Below are 25,144 nucleotides of genomic sequence, written 5' to 3'. Positions count from 1 at the left end.
TAAAAAAGATTTGAAATACCTGAGCAGTAATATACTGTTAGAGAACATCCTGAGTAAACAGCAGTTAATAAAGCATCTGATCATATGTGCATATGTTTCCACTAGCTCTGCAATTCAGCCCTCCATTAAAGTCAGGTCATGTTTATTTAAATAGCACTTTCAACAATAGACTGCTTTAAAGGTGCAGGGTGTAATATTTATGAGTATCTATTGACAGAAATACAATTTTATATACATAGCTATATTTTCAGTGGTGTATAAAAAATGTACATAATGAACCGTTGATTTTTACCTTTATTAATGTTTTTATTACCTTTTATACACCGTGGGTACCCTTACAGAGAAGTCACCATTTAGCACCGTCATGATTCTACAGTAACCCTAAATGGACAAACTGCTCTACAGAGCGCTAGCTACTCTCTGCTGTCTCAGACGATGACATCTTTGTACTGTGACGGCCACCGTAGCTTCTCTATGTGCTTCGAAAGGGAGGGGTGAGCAGTGGGCGGTTGCAATTCGCAACCTTGCGCTAGATGCCGCTAAAATTTACACAGTAAATTAAAGCAAGCAGCGCTACATTATTAAGCATGAAAATGCAGTGTCTGTGTCACTTATAATTATAAGCACAACTTTGATTTCTTCTATAAAGCAGCTCTCCAGTGTGAGTTTTTAAAAATCACATTTGACCTCGATCGACTGGACAGAAGAAATTAACCTCAGAAGATGAAGGTGGAGCCACACCCTCCTATTACATCACGGAGCAATGGTAGTTAGAAGGTGTTTACCATTCTGAGCCAGTTCATTTTCGCAAGCTGATTCTAACTCCCAAAAACAAACTTCGTTTTGGCCTGATTTTGTTTGAAATGATGTTACACCAGTTCATTCCTCGATTTCGCTTATATATTGGGGCCTTTAGGTAGCCTGACGTCGTCATACTCAATTCTAGTCAGAATATGAGTCTGATACTGCTCCGTTGGGCTGTGATTATGGGGCGTGTTTCAACCGAACCAGGAAAGACCTCAATTGGATAGACCTACAACCAATCAGAGCAACGGAGCGACGCATAACGTTAGTTGTCAAATGTCAACAGAACTCAACTGCACAGTGTTGCCAAGTCCGTGGGTTGAAGCGACCCCAATTATGTGATATACAGACCCAGGAATGCAAATTTTAGCTGCCAGCCCTGCCAAAATAACACATATTTTAACCCCCAAATGCCATTTTTTTCCGGAGAACCCCCACCAGAAAGCTATTGGGCTTGTTGTTGGCTAGTTTTGAGTAGCAATTGGGCGGGTTTTGTCGTAAAAACTTGGCAACCCTGTCTGCACGCACGCTGGAATAAGTAACGTTAGAAGAAAAAGATGAGTGTAAACGATCTTTGCTGGTGTTGTAAAAAAAGAATTTAAGGATACACAGAGTACTTACCAACACGATCATCATTTCTGAGAGAAATAGTAAAGGTGAATGCATATACGAACAAGTTCTCCGTTTAGGATTAGAACAAATTCAACCCAATCGCCTTTGATGACGTGGATGATTACGTTACTGTTTATCATCTGTCCATCATCGTCTAAAGCCCGCCCTGACAATTTCATTGGTCCGAACAGTTTCTATTCGGGCATAATTACTTCTCTATGGATCAAGTCCAGACCGAACTGCCCGAGTTAAAATGTTGTGGGCGGGGCTAAGTTCGGCTGGCATCCAGGCTAGCCTTTTAGGGGCTTTTCGTAGCAAACATTGATATATGATTAATTGCAATTAATTTATTGCCATATGTAATTTGTTCAATGTGTAATTGATTGACAGCCCTATATATAAAAATTACAAATGCTCTTTTTTTTTTATTTGACATTGGATTTAAAATCAATATGATCAGTGTATTTATTTGGTTTCGCTTCAGGAAGTTTGTAATTCAGCAGATCATAACTTCAGATTCCTTTTATTGTGATTAGCTGAAGAGACAGAGGGTTTGATTTGTATTCACTACAGCCAAGATGATGGGGACTGAAAAGAAAGATCTCCGAAAAAGCAAGAATTGCATATACCAATGCCAGGAAGTTCAGTGAGAGCAGATGATTTGGCAAGTGACCTCCACGAAATATGCGTTGTTTTCTTTTAAAATTGCCACAAAAGTGTGACAAGAGTTTAGCATAAAAACCAGAGGTATCTAGCATGGACAGTACACTGTTGGGGACTAAATGGCAACTGGACTAAGAGGCCAGGAATGAGGTAAACAGTGAAAGTACCAGACACAAAACAGCAGCCTATAAACATTCTACTGAGCACTGCGCAATCACATTGTCATAGTCCCGCTTATATCCCACACGCAGCTGCTGTGCAGGCCAGAGAAGCCGCCAATCAAACTGATCAGCCAATCAGAAACAAGGCACAAAGACACAGTATCACCACAGAGAAAGAGAAGTTAAAAACTGACCTTAAAGCTGACCCCTTCCTCAGAAATCACCTGTGTAACAAACAGAGTATTTAAGAGATGCCCACAGAGGTGAGAGAATGGTGATGAATGGGTTAACTGAGAGAGAGCGTTCTCTACATCATGACCGACAGACTATAAAAGAATACCACAACCAGAAGAAACACCTTCACTTTCACCTGCCACAGTAGAACATTGCTACAGTTCCTAACATTGCTACATAAAAAGTGATGATGCCCTCTTGTGGCAATAGCAAGTGTTTCAGCCAATTATTACTTGGTTATTATTTACTCATGTCTTTTCCAAACCTATTTGTCTTTTCTTTCTACCAAGGAAGACACACACACACACACACACACACACACAAAACATTTTTAAAAAGATTTTGTAGAACACTCACGCTGCTCTTTTCCATGCATTTTAAGTGACTTTATTTCTTGGTAAATGCTAGGGTTTTTTTACAGGTTGTAAATGTTGAAGTGCTAATTTTGTGTGAATCATACTGAATGTGACAAATGAAGACAAGCATCATAGGAAAAAGAACAACATTTGAAAGTTGGCTGGTCCATAGCCATAATCAAAATGCAAATATTAATGAACAGACATAAAATCCATTAAAGCAGAAAGCAAAAGAGTGATGGTGCAATGAACATACAAGCATCATGACCACAAGGTCTGAAAAGAGGGAAGACTGGAGCGGCGTAGTTGAAATCTCCATGAATTCTGGTCCATGAATGAATGAGACCTGTATAGATGTAACATCCTTCTGTGGGCCACCATGATACTATGGAATTATGGAATTGAACATTTGTAGATATGGTTGAAAGCTTATCTGTAGAAAGCAAGACGTGGCCAAAGAACACACTGTAGTGCCGTCTCATCAAATCAGTGGATTAGGAGATTGGAAAAAATCAAAAGTGATACAAACTGGACATAAATCTCGGCATCATTCATGTAGTGTGGTGTAATGTGAGAAAAGGACAAGTCGGAGCACAGGCTAAGCAGAAAAATAAAACATGGAATAAGGGTGAGAAGATAAAGTGTGCATCTTCCTGTGCTCTTCACAGTGATTGTCAGAATAGAATCATTAGATTTCATAGATTCAATAGATTCATAGATTCACATTTAAAATCTCATTAGCACCTTTGGACAACCTAGCCAGGTGGTGCAAACTTTATTTGATAATTACCTTAAAGAGATAGTTCACCCAAAAATGAAAATTACCCCATGATTTTACTCACCTTTAAGCCATCTTTGGATTGTATGACATTCTTCTTTCAGACAAATGCATCAGATTTATATTAAAAAATGTCCTGGCTCTTCCAAGCTTTATAATGGCAGTGAAAGGGAGCCCAAAATTTGAAGCCCAAAAAAGTGCATCCATCCATTATAAAAGTAATCCACACGGCTTCAGGGGGTTAATAAAGGCCTTCTGAAGTGAATCAATGGGTTTGTGTAAGAAAAATATCCATATTTAAAAATAAAATATCTAGCTTCTGCCAGAACGCCTTCCGCATTCAACTTATGAAGAAAGTGTAACGCCTCTCGCAGTTCAAAACGCTTACGTCATACGTTGCGTCATTTTTTTTTTTACTGACATTTTTCTTACACAAACCCATTGATTCACTTCAGAAGGCCTTTATTAACCTGGAGCCATGTGGATTACTTTTATAATGGATGGATGCACTTTTTTGGGCTTCAAATTTTGGGCTCCCATTTACTGCCATTATAAAGCTTGGAAGAGCCAGGACATTTTTTTTTATATAAATCCGATTGTATTCATTTGAAAGAAGAATGCCATATGGGATGGCTTGAGGGTGAGTAAATCATGGGGTAATTTTCATTTTTGGGTGAACTATCCCTTTAACGGGGTGATTCTTCAAACAGGGGAACTTCTCTGTCCCCTAGGATGACTTAAAAAAAAATCATACTAGTTCTAAGGACAGCTTTAATTTTTTATTGTCAGTTTAAATTATTATTTTCTCCTTTTTATGAGTGTCAAAGTGTTACATTTTCTATAATTTCTCCACTTTAGGCTCGCCCCCCATTCAGACTTTTAATTTGATAAAATGTTGTCAAATCCTATGCTACAATTTTCCAAAGAACTTAAAAAAAATAATTAATTAATTTACTGTTTTTGTGAAAAATACCCAATACTGATGTCATTACCATCACACCAAGCAACCCACCAACCAACAACAATTAAAAAAAAAAGAAGGCTGTCAAAGCATGAGATTAATTTTTTCAGTTCAGCGCGTTAAAAATATGACGCAATTAAAGGATTCGTTTAATTAAAATTATCCCATAATTTACTGATGAACACAATCAGAGTTATATTAATAAATATCCTGACGCTTCCAAAAGTGCATCCATCCATCATAAACGTGGACGCACCGAGGAGTTGATAAAGACCTTCTGAAGCAAATCGATGGGGTTTTGTAAGAAAAATATCCATATTTAAAACTTTATAATGTAAAATGTCTCACTTCTGGCAGACCGCCTTCCGTATTAAACTTACAGAAAACCGTAACTGCCGCAACGTTTGACATTGGACGAGGCGTAAGCTTTTTGAACTTGGAACACTTCATGAGGGTTTCACTTTTTTGAGCTTCAAACTCGTGGGTCCTGTCACTGCCATTATAATGCTTGGAAGAGCCAGGATATTTATTATTATAACTCTGATTGTATTCGTCTGAAAGAAGAAAGTCATATACACCTAGGATGGCTTGAGGGTGAGTAAATCATGGGGCAATTAACATTTTTGTCTGAACTAATCCTTTAATGCAGCATCCATTTTTTCTGTCATCCTTTGGTTAGCGTTACATTATGATCAGGCTCTTTATGCTTTTAAACCATTCATGCACCACAAGAGAAATGAGAATGCACTCAGACACGCTTATCTGTGAATGTCCCGTCTATGTGACACACGACGCACAGAAAGACACGTGCCAGTATCCAGTTCTCTTTGGCGCTTGAAAAAACAATAACACACAGAATTGTGCCAAAATTCCCGTTTTGTCGAGTATTCTCATAAGAGCAGTCTTAAATGAGTGAAATAACGTCTTAAATTAACTTAAAAGTTGTGAGAAATGAGATGCACATGACAGCGTGTTAGACCCACGTCATGTTTGGCAGTGACAGATCTTAAAGGAACACTCCACCGTTTTTAGAAATAGGGCTTATTCAACTTCTTTCCTACATTTAGATATGTGGCAAATGCATTTTTGTCTCAGTGCATGCATTGTTTTAATTTGGCAGGGTCGCCGCTAGCTTAGCTTAGCATAATGAATGGAATCCTATGTTGCCAGCTAGCATGTCCAGAGTAAAAGTGATAAAAATGTTTAAAAAAAAAACACCCAATTACTTCTTGTGGCCTGCGTATTCACAACGAGTACAAATAGCGATGCAGATTAAGACTAGGCGATTTCCTATATTGACTTGGGTCTATATTATGGGGAAGCACAGGCGAAGCACTGCTACTTGGGCGCAGAGATATCATGCAACACATGAAATCCCCAAACTTTGATTTCATGTGTTTCGTGATATGAATATGAAATATTCATAGGAAAATATGAATACGCAGGCCACAAGAAGTAATTTGGTGGGTTTTTTTTTTTTTTGGATCACTTTTACTCGGGACATGCTAGCTGGCAACATAGGATTCTATTCATTATGCTAAGCTAAGTTAGCGGCGACCCTGCCAAACTAAAACAATTCATGCACTGAGACAAAAATGTATTTGCCCACATATCTAAATGTAGGAAAGATGTTGAATAAGCCCTATTTCTAAAAATGTTCCTTTAAAGTGACAGCAGCCTAATAAAACAGTTGCTGTCAATAATGTTAATCAAAGAACAAAGATAACAGAGAAAATTGTAGCTTTAATCGATATTTATTTATAATTTATGCAGTTAAGACTATTTAACTTTATTCAATTTCTGTATAGGCTATATTTCCTGGTTGTTAGACAGGTAGTAAGGGCACAGGTAAATTTGACATTTATTATAATGGGTTTATGTGAATATTGTTTTAAGTTCACTTCATAAATGTTTAAAATTGATAGCTTTCAATTATACTGTAATGTCGAATGTCTATAATTATTTTATTTTTTTTAAATCAAAGTATCAATGATACTGGCCTTCATTCATAAAAAGATGCCAAAACAACAAATATTTAAAATATACAGTCTAAGTTGTTTCTACATTAATTTGGAGAGTAACTCTGACATTTTTACAACAAATATTAAAAAACTCCAAAGTTTTTAATCAAGATTAATTACAGAAATGTGTGATTAATTAGGTTTATTTATCGATTGACAGCACTAATGAAATAAAAACTATTTTGTTGTGTTAACAAATTCGAGGAGTATTTCAGTTTTTCCAAAAACTGTAAAATGTCATTACCATAACACACGACAGAAAGAAAAAAAACATTAATTAAACTAAAATACTCTTGAAGGTTGATCAATGCCACAATCAATCTTTATTCCAAGACATGTAATAAGCGCTTTAAATAAAGAAGTTTTGTTTCTCAAAATTTCAAGTAATCTTGAAGAATCACCCATCAATAGTTCCCAAAATAGAAGATCTCCCTGTCCGTTTCCTATCTACTCTTACCTTCAGTCCTGTCTTTTCATCATCGCTACCATTATTAGTGGAGGGGGTGTCATCCCCGAGGCGGGACACCAGGACAAAGTCCTCACTGTTGAGGGTGGACACAGAGTCGGAGGACACGCTAATTTTCCCCACCGAGGCCTTGTCATCCATGACTGCTAAATCAAGCCAGACGCGCTCATGAATGGCGGTTTAATGAGCAAAATTACCTGGAAAACAAAGAGATGAAAAAACCATGAGGAGCTTGAATGCCCATGCTTAATTTGAAGGCATCCTTTGTAAACTAAAAATAAAGTTTGCGGTTCTTCATGCTTCAAGTTTCAATCATCTCAAACTGTTCTACAAATGGCAGCATTCACATGCAAAGCTATTTATGGACACATGGTGTCTGCAGAGCAAAATAAAACTCAAGATCTTTACAAAAATGTTGGCTAAAGAGACAGTGATGTGTGCAGGGAGAATATTGTGAAATGACAGATAAAGTTTGGTAAATGGAAATAGGGGTCCAAAACGAACAGCCACCAAACCGACAGGCAAGAAAATAAAATCCCCTGTTAACATTATTAGAAACTTCAGCGTTATACATGAGTGTTAATTCAAACTTGTAAGTGATTTGTATTATAATTTTTTTTTAAAGATCTGTAACATGTTTGTTTTTGCATAATTAACTATTTTCCCCGTTATTATCACAATAACTGTGTGTAATTATCCTTTTTCTCAATTAAATTTACACATTAGATTATTGTAACACTAATATATTTTTTGTAACAAATACTATATAAGCAAGTGCATTTTTCTGTCTTGTGTAGCCATGTAAATGTATTATTATTTGTATACTACAGTATTTATTAATGAATTCACTGTCATTGTTTTTTGAGTTTTCATTTGATTTTTGTTTCATTTTAATTTCGTTATGTGCCATGACATTTTCATTAGTTTTCTTAAATATTTTTATTTTTATTTGAGTTTGAGTAATTAGTACTAGTAATTTCATTTAAGCCGCGTTTCCACCGCAGAAACTTTCCCCAGGAACTAGGAACTTTGGGGTGGTACTCCGTGTGTTTCGACCGCAGGAACCAGGGTCTAAATGAAGTTCCGGGTAAATATTTCCCCCTCAAAACGGCCCTGCTCGCGAGGTAGTACTTTTTCAAAGTTCAGGAACTTTCGGAGGTGGGACTTGGCCACTGAACATGCTGATTGGTTGACTCCACGCAGCATTTTATTTCAACGGCATTTTTAAAAGTCTTTTGCGAGGTTCGTTCCGCGTTCAGTAAATATCAGTCTTGCTCTTTCTGTCCGATGGTGTGCGTTGTCTCAGCAATCGCATGGTCAATGTCCGTAATAGCTGATAATAACAAAGGTTGTCTTATTTTAAATCTAGCTTTACGAGCTTTCAAAATACGTTTTAGTATTAGTGCACGTCTCTTTTCCACCGTTTTGTTAATTACCTCTTTAGTAAACCAATACATAACAAGTCTCCTCCATACTTGTTATTGTTGCAGACAGTGTCGCACAAAAATTATTTCTGTCCGTCACGCGCAGTCCCGCGTCTCTGGACTAATTCGCCTAATCTTCACGGTACTTTAGACCGCAGTGGAAACGCAGATAGTAGCAGGTCTGGGGGAAAAAAAATTCCTGTAAAAAAAAGTTCCTGGTACAAATTGTTCCGGGTAATTGAAACGGTGCAAACGGGGCTTTAGTTGCCTTTTTATTTCAGCTTTATTTCAATTAACGTCATCATAATCATAAATTAGGGGCTTTCGCACTGGAGGAACGTTTTCATAGTTCTTATAACTAGAGATCCACTGGTCGACTGACCATAAATCGGAAGTGTTGCATCTCTCCGATGCAAACGTTTTCATCAAACGTCAAATCTTTTATTCTGGACTTGCACACAAAAAGCATTGCTATCATTTCCCAAAATGTAATTTGAGTGAAAATATTACAAACTCGGGCTCAAAGAAGAGAACACAGACGTGCCAGGAGAGATAATATTGCACTCACTGTTTGCAATGCTCAAAATATAGAAATAAAAAAATATATACAGGGCTCCAGAGTGCGACTAAATGGTCGCATTTTGCGACTAAAATTTGAGAGTGTGCGACTGAATTTTACATCCAGTCGCACATGTGCGACCAGTAAATTTGCCCGCTGTCGGTACTGGAGAAATTAAGAAAATACACTTAATAATTATAATTGATAGACGTTATGTCTGGCAAATTCTATCTTTGCCAGCCGTCTCTATATGAGATAATATTAAACCATTTGTCCGTGATGCATTTTTGCCATTCGCAATCCAGAAGAGAGAGAAAGAGCGCTCTCTCACGTGGAGCTACAGCGAACACAACACCACAGTCAGCTTAATGAGTGACGATGGCCAAGAGAACTACACAAAAGTTTAGTCTGCTTAAACTTTAGGTATGTGCTGTGATATTAATCTAATTTTATTTTCGATTTTGGCTTCCAAGAATTATAAAAAGATGGATGAGGTAAAACTATTCCTATAGCCGTGTTCCGTCGAGCGCGACATCCTTCCCGTCACAGCACATTTCTCCTTAAACCTAAACTAAACGTCAGATTCAGTGATTGTTGTAAACTGCAGTCTCTACTGTTGCTAAACTGCGGGATGTGTTTGATAATAAAGAGCTATTAAATGCACAATAATCCGCGCAAGAGACGCTGTTTCCAACTTCAAGGCGCCTTATGTGTGTGTGTGCTGCGAAATGGACCGACTTGCACTTAATATTTTAGGCTTCGTGTGCGCGTCTAAACCATCAAATAAACAACAAATAGCCGGTGTCAAAATGACCGGATTGGAGAGTAGTTATTTTAACAGTTTATATCTTAAATGGGCGTAAATAGTTTGCAGAAATAGGAGAATATGATATTATTAGTTCTACATTCGATCGGTCTTAAAGGGGCAGCGTCTAAACCAGCTGATGATTGAGCCATTAATTCGAATCGAACAAAAGGCAAATAGAAAATATTCACATCTCTTGATTTAATAACTTTAGCTTTTGTAAGCATTAATCTATCAATTTATACAGTGAAAACTATGCAGTGTTATTTTACATTTCATTACTTTATTAGATTTCTTTGCAGGTTTGTTCTTTACTGTAATATTTAATGTTAGCAGACCTTCCGAATGCCTGCACAGTGGTCCATTTACAAATAGATGTTTTATATTTTTGTTCAAACTTTGCGGTTTCTTTTGCTATAGATATTTTACTTTTGGGATTATAAAGCCATGTTAATTATGTTCTTAATTATGTTTTTTTATATATATAAAAAAAAAAAAAAAAAGTATAATAAAAAGAACCGGTAAGAATACTGTCAAAGTACCGGATCAATAAGCAGTATCGGTAAGAGTAGTAATACCATTAAAACTTTAACGATACCGATCCCTATTAGTAATACAGTGGAAATTAGTAGATTTGGTTAGCATGTTGATTTACGGTGTGCGCCCCTAAAATTTCTGGTTGTGCCCCTAACATTTTCTGTTGGGGGCCACTGTGCTCCTAGTGAAAAAAGTTAGTCTGGAGCCCTGATATATTGGGGTGGGGGTTCTATGAATGTATCTCTGAAGGGAACTGACTGCCTTCAGAAATGTTTTGATTTAGCACAATATCACACATCTAAAGTCAAGATCTTATATTTTAGCTTTAAATCTTGAAATTGTACAATCTAATTCAAATCAAAAATAACAGCTCGTACTTCATGTGTAGCATCTTTATTTGGATCATTACTAAATTCAGTGGTTGCCTCTAATTTCAAATGGCTTCAGATATTTTAACTATTTAAAAAAAAAAGCTGAAAAATCATGCCGGAAGTACCCAGTTTTTGGCGTGTTTGCACCACAGTAACTGTGAATGATTTTAGTTATAGGAACGCCTTTTGGGGGAAGTAAATTCCCTCCTACTTCAAAATTTACTCTACAGAGTTGTCAACGTTCTTGATTGCGGTGTTTAAATTGCGTCGCTGTTGGCCGGCTTAAAGGCCCCGATATACTTCCGGTGAAAATCTTTTCCTATTAGCAAAGTTCGAAATTAATGAGCAGTGATCAACTGTTAGCGAACATCAGACGCCGCCCACACTGCTGAGAGTGCCATTTAGATGAATATGTAAACATGTTCTGCGTGCTTTCCTCTCAATAACAAAATAAACAACAAAATTGAGAAAACAGCAAGCATTTTTAATACAGTATAAGAAAAGTATCTGATCAACGTGGATATGCTTGCACGAGCCCTGCAATTTGGCACGCAAGTAAAGTCACGTCACGTTTATTTATATAACACTTTATACAATAGATTCCATAAATCAAGCAGCTTTACCGTATTAAACATGAACAACCGTGTCAGTGTCCAATGTACAAATTCAGTTTCTACTATAAAGCAACTCTCCAGTGTGTTCAGGTTTTCACTTGTGGACGTCTGACCTCGACAGACTGAACAGGAGACATGAAGCGGAAAAGATTTCAACGTGAAAGAAGGCAGAGCCTCCGTGCACACTTACCTATTACGTAATTGCCACGACCAATGGTAGTACGAAGGTGTTTACCAGCCGTAGCAAACTTTTCCGAAAAGTTTGCTTTCGCAAGCAGTTTCTAACTCCCAAAGCAAACTCCAATCAAAGTTCATTTAAGCCTGATTTTGTTCAAAATGACATCACATCAGTTCGTTTTTGGATTTCGCTTGAAGTATCTGGGCCTTAATTCACTTCAGAGTTCCTACTTGCGGTGTGAATGCAACCAGCAAAAATCGCCATGGACCATTTAGTTCTCGGGGGACCACACTAATGGCTAGTTCCTATCACGGAGTTCACATAACTACACGATGCGAAAGCCCCTATAGTCAATCGGTTTTAGTTACGTCACAGCTATGAAACAAGATTTGCAACACTATTGCAAGTCAGAAGTAGGTGATATTAGTCAAGTCACTTTTATTTATATAGCGCTTTATACAATACAGATTGTTTCAAAGCAGCTTTACAGTGATAAACAAGAAAAGAACGATTCAATGATGCAAACAGGATTCAATTCTGCAGTAAAGCTCTAAAAAAAAAAAACAAGTGTAAACAGTCATTCTTCAATTGAAATCAGTTCAGTGTTGATTCACTTCAATAACTGTGTAAAGTAAGTATATCAATTATGAATTGAGTTCAATTCAGCTTTAAAGGATTAGTTCACTTCAAAATGAAAATCCTGATATTTTACTCACCCCCATCTCATCCAAGATGTTCATGTCTTTCTTTCTTCAGTCAAAAAGAAATTAAGTTTTTTGAGGAAAACATTCCAGGAATTTTCTCCACATAATGCACTTCTATGGCAACCAACGGGTTGAAAGGTCCAAATCAATCCAGTTTCAAAGGGCTTCGAATGGCTTCAAGGGGATCTGCGTGATCCCAGATGAGGAATAGGGTCTTATCAAGCGAAATAAAATAATAAAAAATAAGTTATATACTTACTTTTTAACCTAAATTGCTGATCTCTCTGGGGCGGTACATCCGCCTACGTCTAGCGTGACCTTTCCAACCTGATTTTGCTATCTGTGGTGCATCGCAGAGCATCGCAAGATGAGCAATTTAGGTTAAAAAGTTTCGCTAGATAAGACCCTATTCCTCGTCTGGGATTGTGCAGAGCCTCTGAAGCCATTCGAAGCCCTTTGAAACTGCATTGATTTGGACCTTCAACCCATTGGTTGCCATAGAAGTGCATTATGTGGAGAAAAATCCTGGAATGTTTTCCTAAAAAAAAAACGTAATTTCTTTTCGACTGAAGAAAGAAAGACATGAACATCTTGGATGAGATGAGGTGGAGAAATTTTCATTTTGAAGTGAACTAATCCTTTAAAGCAGCTCTGAAGAAAACAGTGATGTCATCATCCAGCAAAGTTGAGTTCTCATCCAATAGTGTCAAGTGAAGCCAAATCAGTATTATTGATGAATATTCAGTGTCCCCAACTAAGCAAGTCAGAGGCGAAAGTGACAAGGAACCCATTAGTGATATCTCATGAGGCATTAATATTTTGTATCTGTTTTCCTAAAAAAATTTAAGAATTAAATGACTATGCATGCTAAAAGTTTATTAGTCAATGTTCAGAGTGTTAGGATGGAAATGGGGTGGCAGCCAATTGTATACAATGCAAAAACCAATGTTTTCTCCATGGCAACAGTCAAATGACAAACAAAGTTGGTGCTGCTGTGGATTGTAAACTGTGATGCCACCTGACGCCAAGTGCTATTTACATTACCATGCACGTGACCGGGTACGAAACTTTAATTCAAAACAAACACAATATCTCTGATTGCAGCAAACTGCGATTTCTTTGGAATTAAAAGAGTTTGCAGTTCAACTGCAACAGAAGAGAAGGCTGATGAAAGAACAAGAGTTGTGTTTATGAGAGCTGTACCTGGACAAGCTGAGAGGGTTTGGTATTGGGTCAGCGCTGAACTATATTTGGATATGGGAGGGAAATAATGGGACTGTTCAGGTCCAGACATGAAAACACGAACAAAAGCAGCCGTGCTATTTTTTCACTCTACAGATTCTTCTCTAGGACCCTGGAGGAAGTGTCGAAGAATGAGCAGAACCTGTGTGTGATTTACACAGACACACATACAATGTGCTCCAATGTGTTACAATCCCAGAAGTCCTGCACAAAGGGGATGTTGATACAATAAATTCAAGTCACAACAGTGAGTTAAAGGCCTGTGACAAGTGTTTCAGATCTGCAGATAACAGTCAGTTCTCCTGAAGACATTCAATGGGGCCGTCTCAGAGAATTTACAGTAAGCAATATTTCAACAGACAAATGCTCCTAAAAAAAAACAATGCTCATATTGTTCCATAAAGTAAAGCCACATTTTGTGTGCCATTTAATGCCATTTATGTTCATGAAAGGCTTATACTTCTTACTGTTCAGAGTTACACTACCCTTCAAACGTTTTTTTTATGTATTTAAGAAGTCTCTTATGTTCATCGAGGAGCTCAAAAGAACAATTATTTGAAATAAAAAATCTTTTGAAACATTTTAAAAGTATTTACTGTCACATTTGAAATGTAATGCATCCTTGTTGAGAACAAAATCTGACTGACCCAAACTTTTGAACAGTAGTCAGGGCTCTACGCTAACATTTTTCTTGAGGAGCACTTGTGCTCCTAATTAAAAAAAATTAGGAGCACAGTCAAAAATTTAGGAGCACTTTCTGATCAATAACACGCATTCCAATTATAACTTTACAGGATGATCTTTGTCCCTTTAAATTAATGTCCAGGGGCATTTTTACCATTATAAGAGCAATGTTTTCTAATCTTATTAAATGTATGCATCATCTTTTGTCAATTTCGTAAATTAAAATAGAAAAGTTGTTTTTAAAATGTTAATTAAAACAATAAATTCAGTTAGAGCAATAAGACACAATCAGACTGTAACCAATCTAATTAAATCAGCATCAAAAGATCAATCTTTACACTGTAGAAGTGGCACAGCAGCTCTATCTGAAGTGCTGTTTAGACACATTTACGTAGATTTAATGCAGCTCATGGGTAAATAATGTTGTATGAATGTTTTAAATATAAGTTTTTGAATTTATAAATAGGCTATGTACAAGTTAAACTTAAACTTAGTTAAAAGATTTATATTTTAAATAAAAAGTCCATGCAAAGTATAAATATGAAAATAAAACAGCCAGTAGGTGGCGTCAAGTCTATGTGCGAGTCGTTCATTAAATCGTTCAAACGCAGATTCATTCGATCGAAACGCTTGGAGATGCGCAACAGTTCTGATGTAGTTTTGATTTTCACGAAATAAACAGTATAGACGACTAGTTATACATTAAAACTATGCTGAAAGCTCCTGTATGTGAACCTTTTGCAGATAAATACAAGTGCATTTTCGTTTACTATTGACACAATAAGTAAATCATACTCAACTATTATAGTAAACAACTTTTCCTAATTAGGCCTACTCTGTATACATTTTATGATGAATAGTATCATTATACATAATGTTTAAAAAGCTTCTTGTGTTCATACATTTCATTATAAAATGGCATACTATGTACACTACCCTTCCTGAAATACAATTAATATTGTCATCATTCATTGATTTCATGTTAAAATAATATACAATTCACTACCCTCTTTGAAATACAATAATCAGTAAAAAAGAATCATCAGACTAATCTGGAAAAATAATCGTTAGATTAGTCGACTAATCGGAAAAAATAATCGTTAGATTAGTCGACAGAAAAAATTATCGTTCGTTGCAGCTCTAGTGTGTTCCTTTAACACTGAACCTAAAGGCATAGGGACATACAACCTTATTGGTCGGCTTTTATTATGTAGCTATATTTTGTGACGGAACTTACCGAACATCCAAAACAATGCTGTGTGCTGGATTAAATGCACTCGTGTTTGTGCATAGCCTGTATGATGGTATTTTGACCAGCTGAGAACTCATGAAGAGCTTACAAATTGTGTGAAGGGGTCGAAACAGCGACAAGAATCCCTCTATCACACACACAAATGAAGATCTGCAGCAAGGAGAGGCGGTTCTGAAGCCTGTACCGAAACTGTGAAGGGCAAACTCACGAGAAAAAACATGCTGTCCTTTTTAGGGTCACGTTCCGATTTTGGTTTGTGTTGTGTTCATATTTCATTCGAATCGCACCAGACAGAAAGCTTGTTTGGAAGCGGACCAATCTTTCAGCAGCCTCTGTCCACTTATTTGGTGCGCTCCAGGGTTCAGATGGCAGCATTCACACTTATTCAAATGAACCGCACTAACAGAGCAATCGCACCAGGGTTTGTTTTAATCGAACCAAACATGCAAAGTTCACACCCTAAAATGCAGTACCTTCACTTGGAGAGAGATATTTCCTCCACACAGAGATCTCATGCCTCCAGATCCCAGAGAGAGTTGTTGATCACTCTAATTGTTTGTTGAAATGTATAATGAAAGTGAGTTAGTGGCTCATATTAAGTGTTCTCACATTATAACCTGTTGTATATATCTTTTTCTATATTTATCTTTGATAGGCTGGTGGAGGTCAATTTTGTTTGTGAGTATGCAAGTTTTCTCCTGTTTATTGAACAATATGGAGTAAGGAAAGTATATTTGTAATTTATTTTAGTTTTCTTATCTTTCTAGGCAAGTTATTCTAACCTCCTAGGAAGATTGATCTCTTGTTAGTTTGTTCCTTTCCCGAAGCTTAAGGTTATCCCCACTTATGATTTAGAAAAACAAAACATTTAATTTATGTTAACTAAAACAAAAAGAATCTACTCTTTTTCTTCCGCTCAGCTCTTGTGGACTTGTTTGTTGAACTGGGACCTGGAAATGGGAGTGTTCCTGTGTTCTCTCTTTAACGTTGCATTACCTGCTTTCTTTAACCCCTAGACTTTTAAGGGGAGCCCTGTAACAGTGAGTAAATGATGACAGAATTTCTTTTTTGGGTAAACTATCCCTTTAATGTTAACTATTAATGTTTGAACTTTAACATATGTCCACAATTAGAAAAAGCTAGATTACTATTACAGATTACTATTATGTGAGGTTTTGCATTAACTAATGTTGAGAAAAAAGAAACTTATTGTAAAGTGTCACCTAAACAATTACTGTTTTTTTTTTTTTTTAAAAGTCTGTACATCTGATTCTGCCAATTATACAATCCATTGTTAGTGATGTGGAAAAATAAAAATGGCATCCGTTCTTTGTAGACAGGGAATTTTTTGGGCACACCTGTTTTTACAGTTATACTCAGTAGGAAACTAAAGTGATCCACCCATTTTACATAACCCAAGTTTGAATGTTTGAAAAAATGTTACTTCAAATGTAATGAGCCACTAGGCTTTCGCCACCAAAATGCCAGGCAAATATTGGCATTCTGTAATTCCTGCCCAGTCCAGAGAAGTTAAACAGACTGATATAACTTGTGCTTGCTCAAACTTTTACAAACATTTGCACAACTCAATATGCCTTTGCATGACACAGATGTTTGTTTTCGCTGTTGTATAATTGGCTATGTTGATCGCTGGTCAATACCAAACTGAAATGAAACTGAAAAACCTGTTCAGTATCAGCGGGAAGCACAGAGGATACTGCAAAACAACTAGTGGTGCAACAGATCGCATATTATATATTACAGTTCGGACTTATATTGAGTCACGGATCGGATTATTTTTATTTTGCTTTCCATTTATTACTTAAAGCAAACTTTCAGTACTTGGATACCACAGCAAAGACGACTAGCCTAACTAATAAAGTTCAAACATTATTAAAGAAAAGGGAACAATCAGTAATCAAATAAGAACAAATACACAATTTAAAAGTATAGATAAATAAAATCTAAAAAAGTTTTTATTAAAGTAAGGGCTAACAGTAGTATTCAGGAATCTAATTAAATGTAAAATAACATTATAGTGTCCACTGTATTTATTATATAGATGAATCTTTGTTGAAGTTGTTTTGTTGTGTGATTAACATTAATGACACAGACAGCAGCAGGTATTTATAGGCCGCTGTCACTTTAAGGCACAATACACTGATCTTTCTCTCAACTGTTTACGTTCACTTAGCAAAACAGCATTTCAACATATTTTTTATGTAGGCTATTTGACCGTTTAGGCACGTATCTGAAGCCCATATAGTATACGTCGCTTATGTTCGTTCTGCTCCGTCTCAGAGTGCGTGCACAGGTGGCCACGTAGGGAACAGCGTCTCTTTCGCGGCTTAATGCCCTTTTAATAACACTGAATATCAAGCACATCCCGCAGCTTAGCAGCAGTAGACTGCATCTTACATCACTTGCTTATTCGGCTGATTTGGATGTTAAGTTTGGCTCAGAGAGGAACAAAAGCACACCGTTGTGAATGAAAGGAAGGTGCACTGGACGGAATGCGGCAGCGGCACAATAATCGGTTTACCTCAATTATCTTTATAATCGTTGGAAGCCAAAATCAAAATCGAAATCAAAAAACAATTAATTGCACAGCCCTAGTGGGTATGGACGATAAGTAAGACCAATCAAGGACCAGCCATCAATCTGAGTAGGCCAGTGCCCTTATGTAGCCTCGCCATTGTTTCAGGCATGCTACTGGTTTTCATTGTTTTCATTGTATGAAAAAGAGCAGCTTGGACGTTCTGTTAGAGAACTCCTTTTGTGTTGAGTAAATGATGAGGGTAAGTAAATGAATAGTAATTTTAGGTGAACTATCCCTTTACACAAAATGAAGCAGGAGAGACGTGTGTTGATTCACAGGTCAGTGGGTTCAGCCTGCAGGGATGCTGTAAAAGAGGACATTGAATGGCAGGTTGTTCCTTTGTGAATGAGCTTTGGTTTTCCTGACTGGGCACATTGTGCTCTGTCCTAATGGAGACCAGGCTCAGCGCTACACCCTGGGGAGCAATGACCAGAAGACCAGAAGTACACAAGCCTCAAAGAGCTCCTACAAAGAGTCGTGTGGATTTGTGCTGCTGGTTAAGATAGAAGAGTGGCTCCTTACACAGACACAGACTAACAGTCAGACGGCTGACTTCTAGGGCTGGACCAGAATGTTTGAATATTCGTTCGGTGGGTTGGTATTCGATTTGCAATTTTGGGATTTGAATGTTCAGGTTTTTTTATCGCACACCTGGCATCCCCCTCGAAGCGGTTCTCATTCGCTCTTGAATGTCTACACTAGGGCTGCACGATATTGGAAAAAAATTACATTGCGATATTTTTTTCCCAACGATATATATTGCGATATTGAGAGCCGTCAATCCAGGCTAAAGTCAATAATTACCATTCCATGATATTAATAATTTCACTAATAAGCAAGCTTCATTACAAGGTGACAAAAAGGTCACTTAATATTTTATTCCAAAATTAGAACATTTCTGTAAACACAAAAGCAGAACACATTTTTTAATAAAACAGCAGCTTTACACCAACCCACCTGATTGGTTTACAACAATATAGCTTAAAATAAATATATTTTTTATAAAACAACTTATAAGCATTTAGGTTCACAATCTTTTAAGTCAACTTTTCTTAGCCAAAGTGCCAAAGTAAAACCGTGTTGGTGTTGGTCATCATAATCATGGCTAAATATATGAAATAAACTAAATGAAATAAAACTTTACTTTATTTTGTATTACATCTAATAAACAGATTAGAGAACATATTCCTGTAAACAGAAAAGCCGAACACATTTAAACAGCAGCTTTACAACACCAACCCCCCTGATTGGTTCATAACATAACTTAAAATAAATATATTTTTTATAAAACAACTTATAAGCATTTTGGTTCACAATCTTTTGTTTTTAAGTCAACTTTTCTTAGCAAAAGTGCCAAAGTAAAACAGTGTTGGCCATGATCATAATGGCTAAACAAAATGAAATAAAACTTCTAAACTGAGTATTCTTTAGCATGATCATGATCCTGCATGCTTATGTATGCTGAATGCTTTGCTTACTCAAGGTTTTTAGCTAAGAACACAAGTCTATCAACCTTTGCTGGCTTGAGACAGGTTCGTTGGCAAGTGACGATGTTGCCACTAGTACTGAAAAGTCTCTCTGACGGCGAGCTTGTCGCAGGAATACACAGGTATTTGAGGGCAAGTCTGGCGAGACGAGGAAAGCTTAGTTTGTGTACTTTCCACCATGCAAAGTACCTCTTTTTGGTCAACATCCTCCTTTTTGTAGCCGAAATAGTCCCAAATAGATGATTTTGACTTTCTTTTTGGTACGAAATCAGAATTTTTTTGCGGCGGATCCTCTTCGTCAGGCATTTTTAGCAGTGAATGTTGGCTGTGAGCAGAGAGCGGAGAGTGGTGAGCAGCGGCACAGCGAACCAATCACTGTGCAGGCACGCGGAACGTGCATGTCACCCCAGCAACAAGCCATACAACAAACTCCTGTTTACTGTGTGCTACCCTGGTGCTACCGTTTTCTTAATACACCATGGGCTACTACCCATCACGTCGCATGTTCCGGCGATGTGACTATCGCTCACGCGCACATCGCAATGTCGATGTTAAAACAGAATATCGTTCAGCCCTAGTCTACACTATAAAATCTGGAGAAAAACAAAGCTTTTTTTTCTTCTTTTTTTCTTATATAGCCTAGCTGTTTTTAATAGGATGGACAGCTGAGGAACCCAACCTCATTATACTTAATAAATATATTTGCTTCTCCTTAGGGTGCTTTCACATCTCTAGTTCGGTTCATTTGGTCCGAACCAAGGGCAAACAATTATATATTGAAGCATTTTTCAGCTTTTTTTGGTTCCTTTTCACACCACACTGACTGCTTTGGTCCGAACCAGTTGAAAAGAACCAAGATGCAGTCACATGACAACATCCACATCACTCATTGGCCATGGCGTATTTTCTAAACTGCTTTTACGTGTTTACGAATTTACATGCGGGAAAATTCCAACAGAAGAGGAAAAGTCAGCAAAAAACACGGAGACAACACAACCTGGGAGAGATGACTGCGCGGGCTGGTTTTGTCCCTGGCCATAATCTATTACATTGTTTGTATACACCACAATATGCAAACAATACATTTCTATAATGAAGCGTGGATGCGGCTTGAAAACAACATTCTAATGCACTGCAAAATGGCGAGCGCGCATCGCTCGTCACTTCAAGCGGAGGCGTGCATTAATTCTTCTTAACTCTGACATGCTCATCTTCCGAAAATATTGCCAACGATATATCAGGTAACGTCATGCCCTCCTTTTTCTCATAATGCACAGCGCAGCTGACTATGGCAGCTGGTTTAGTCCAAAAATGATCAGTACTTTTTGCAGTTGGGTCTGTTCGAGGACGGATCACGTTCTCACCACAAACAAACCGCTCAAGAGTTCGTTTGAGAGTGTACCGAGACCACCTCTTCAAAGAGGTCTCGGTATGCTTGTTTGGTCGACTTTTGGTGCACACCCGAGTGTGATTGCTGCTTTCATACCTGACCAAACGGACTGCACCAAAGGGGAAAACCAACTCTAGTACGATTCAACCGAACTAAATGAGGCAGGTGTGAAAGCACCCTTAGACTAAAGCGGGTCGCACACCGGACGCGAATCTCAGCACCGCGCAGCGTCTTTAAAATTCGAACACATTGTTTTTAATGAGTGTACACACACTGGTGGCGACATTCGGCGCCTGTCCGCGGCGCCCTGCTACGACTCAGGAAGTTGTTCAAAATCCTGCCACAGAGAGTCATTTCAAGGTTTTATATTAAATTTATATTATGTTTCCCTCAAATCGTCAATGTACATACTGATTTTACCCTGTGCTACAAGAACTCACCCATCGTGCAGCTCTTCTGTCAGAAGTCGATTCAAAATTGAGCTTGCGCGTATAGAATGTGCGCGTCCGGTGTGAGATACCTGAGACGCGGCACAGGCGCGACGCTGAGCTTCGCGTCCAGTGTGCGACCCCCGTAGGTGTTCCCTGCAAGGCTGCAATGGAGTATTCTCTGTCTACAGCGCACAACTGCACGAGCTTATATGGAAGAAGAACATGACTGAGCTTGCATTTTGGGTTAAGCTGCGTTCGTTTGACATTGTGGAAAATAGAATAATAGAATCAAAATTTGTAAAAAGGTATTAGCCTTTTTACCAGTTAGAGATGTAACAGTATTTTCCCTCAAATGTGTGCACTGTGCGGCCCGTGAATGAATGACTTTTATACTTTCGGTTTAGAATTAGCGTCAATACGGGGGCGTGTTTCTTGAACGTTCATTTGCCTATTATTCTTAATGAAAAACACAACAACAAAACAGTACAATGACAAACTCTCTTAAATAGGCGTTTTTACATTTCGCTTTAAAAGCAAATCTTCCACGATCATCTAGTCATTCAGCTTCTGACTCTCGTGATGAATGAAATCTGACTCCTGCTGCTGGTGTGCTGCGACTCTCGTTCGGCTCACGCTGTACGTTCAGTTTTTAATTGTAGGCTAGTTAATCTGTTCTATAACTGAACTAAATGATTTTACTAATAAAATATCAAAACGACGGTGCCGCAGCGGGCAAGTGATGTAACCGGTGTTATGCCTGAACACTGGTAACACTGACTATCACAGCAAGCCTATTACCCGTTATTATCAATCTAAATTAATCTACTGCGAAATATAGGAGCTTGTTACTGGGATGTAACAGACCTGTGTGTTTTGTATCACTAGTGCAGAGTCCGTTCTCGGAGCATATAAGCCCTGCCAGCGTGAGGCGCGCCCCTTCTCGAGATTCCTGCCTTTATTAGAGAGAAGAATGTTCAGCCTGTTCCCTCCGAAGCTTTGAATATTCGGTGTTGATTACTACCGAAGCTTCGAAGCTCAAAAAAATGGTATTCAGACCAGCCTTACTGACTTCATAGCCTTGTTCGCCGATATCTGCATGGATTAGTGTGGAGCAGACACACAGGATGCTCCTTCACACTAATGCTCTGTTCTCGCACCGTAATAATGAATGCCTTGTCGGTCTTTCCCTTCTCTCTCTCTCTCTGCCTTAGGACGCAACAGCCAAATGAGAAGTGAAACACAATATGATGTTTTAGACTCTCTTGGGGCCAAACAAAGAGGATAAAGAAAAGAGGATAAAGAAAAGAGGAGAGAAAAAGAAAGGCGAATTGAGGCAGAGAGAGACTGAAAGCCAGACTCTGAACAGGAGTTTCAGGCAGATTTATGCCCGATTTACCCCTCCCGACATTCTGAGAAAATAATTGCATCCAGGGCATTGGTCGGAAGAACAAGCAATTGTAGGGGTCCGCTGGACAACGGAGATGGAGGAACGGCTGTGACAACAACACAACTGCCTTTATAATGTCTCCTCATATGATTAGTTTACATCTGCTTCCGTTTGAGATTCACGTGAGAAATCAGGCATGATTATGACATTTTTTTTTAAAATGTGCTACTTTTTGGGTGAACTAACCCTTTAAGAATATCCTGTAGTGTGATGCGCCACGATTTTCAAATCTTGTAGTGTGTGTGAAAATTATTTCAAAACGCCTGTATTGTCGAGTATCCTTGCAAACAGTCTGTTATGTCTCAAAGGCCCACTGAAGTGCCTTGAAACATGCAGCATTATTCAATGTGTTGACGTAATTTCCCCTGAAACGACTCAAGCTGTTAGCAGCTCCTCCCCTTTTTTGAAACAGCCAGTAGCGTTTCGTTAATATCACAGTTTGACTAGAGCCTTTCTGTTTGGTAATGCCAGAGTTTCCTCCTAATCTCTAACCGTTTATCATCATAATCTCCTCCATATCACTTTGAAATACAGCATTCTGTGCAGAATTTAAATGGGTCCGATAAGTTTTGTTGTATGCGCCGACTCGCGCATTTGATCCGCTCTGAGCTCTCGTGTCTCTAGTCAACGGCTCTGCTCTAGACTAAGTGTGTGCGCTGCGGCGGTACACGTGAAAGTAACGTGAAACCAGACTTCATTAGCCTCAACTGAAAGCATATTTACAATGTCTGAATCGTTTCCTATCACATGTTTAGTGCACTATGTGCCATTCACCATGTAGAAAATAGTAAATGTGTGAACTGACGGATTTCAGATGCTGTTTCAAGGTCTATTTATAGTGTATGGGGCGGAGCTTCAGATATAGAGACCATTTGACTGGACAGAAGATATAATGAGAAGAAGTCTGCGATGATGTCATCAAAATCTGTGATTCATTTTAACGGAAGTGACTGTAAATTTTGAATGCTTATATCTCCTAAATGCGAATTTTGTCATTGTTTTGGAACACACCAGCTTATTCATAACCTTAAGGCTAACATAGTCATACTAAAAGCTAAAAAAAAAGAATACAAAAAAACTTACATTTTGATTTCTTTAGGTGAACGTAACAGTTGAGAAATACAACACGTGTAACAGTATATTAAGGCTTCTTTACACAGCAGAGTTAAAGGGATGGTTCACCCAAAAAGGAAAATTCTGTCATCATTTAGTCACCCTCAAGTTGTTCCAAACCTGTATGAGTTTCTTTGTTCTGCTGAACACAAAACAAGATATTTTGAAGAATGTTTGTAACAAAGCAGAGAAAGCAACCATTGACTACTATAGTATGTTTTCCCTACTATGGTAGTCAATGGTTGCTCTATCTGCTTGGTTCCCAACATTCTTTTAAATATCTTCTTTTGTGTTCAGCAGAACAAAGAAACTGATACAGGTTTGGAACAACTTGAGGGTGACTAAATTAGTGATGCACCGATCATGATTTTACATGGCCGATTCCGATACCGATTTTTTTCAAGAAAACTGGCCGATTCCGATACCGATTTCCGATTTTTTTTTTTTTTTTTTTTTTTAACACAATAAAAGAATGAAAGTATACATGAACAAGATGTTTATTTGGTATTTAACAGGCTAAATTGGCTTTTGGCTAATGAAACCAAGTCCGCAATCTGAAATTAACAAGAAATTGAATTGGAAATTAAAAGGCTGAAAGGTGAAATTAAAGGCAACAACTGCATATTCTGCAATCTAGACATGTGCCGGTAAACGGTAATACGATATACCGCAATAATGAACATGCACAATATTGTTATCGTGGGCACTTCAAAATACCGTGAATAATTATTTATTACGAATTATTCAGATTTTTAGAATGAATTTTAAGAATACTTTACCCATCAACCGTTTAAAATGAACAACACGTCAAAGAGGAACGCGCACGGATGTAAATAGACCGTGCATGAGCCGAGCACATGGCGGAATGAGGAGACGCGCTGAAGTGCACATATATTCTTCGACAGCAGAAGGCGCTGACGGAACAGCAGAAATGCAGCCGTTTCTCCAGTAATCACATAACCTAATACATAAAACTTAAAGACTTAAGGCTATTCATTTTCAAACATGCATTTTATATTTTAATCTGGACTAAATTACATGCCCTAGATATTGTTTGAATATGTTCTGACTGTTGTTCAATCACACACTTTACAAGGCTCCAGTATTTAACATTAGTTCATTCATTAACAAACTGACAATGAAAAATACTTCTAAAGCATGTATTAATCTTAGTTAAATGTACATTTCAGCATACCTATTGTTCTTTATAATTCTTTTGCACTTTAATCTGTTTTAAATATTTGTTTACTT

The 25,144-nt window shown here is 37.7% G+C and overlaps 1 protein-coding gene across 3 annotated transcripts in view; it reads right to left on the bottom strand.

The window, feature by feature from the left end:
• Positions 1-25,144, bottom strand: part of rabgap1 (RAB GTPase activating protein 1) — a 135,092-nt gene that overhangs the window by 95,481 nt on the left and 14,467 nt on the right. For 2 of the 3 annotated variants that reach the window (XM_079804875.1, XM_079804877.1), the window contains exons 2-3: positions 7,048-7,253; positions 2,435-2,464 (exon numbers count right to left, since the gene is read on the bottom strand). In XM_079804875.1, coding sequence (XP_079661001.1) covers positions 2,435-2,464; positions 7,048-7,197 — 180 coding nt within the window. In that variant the 5' untranslated portion in view covers positions 7,198-7,253. The remainder of the gene's footprint in view (positions 1-2,434; positions 2,465-7,047; positions 7,254-25,144) is intronic. The other variant, XM_079804876.1, reaches the window with a different exon arrangement.

This window comes from Gobio gobio (assembly GCF_949357685.1).
Source record: "Gobio gobio genome assembly, chromosome: 22".
NCBI classification, from domain to species: domain Eukaryota; kingdom Metazoa; phylum Chordata; class Actinopteri; order Cypriniformes; family Gobionidae; genus Gobio; species Gobio gobio.
This window is presented reverse-complemented; position numbering and strand designations above follow the sequence as displayed.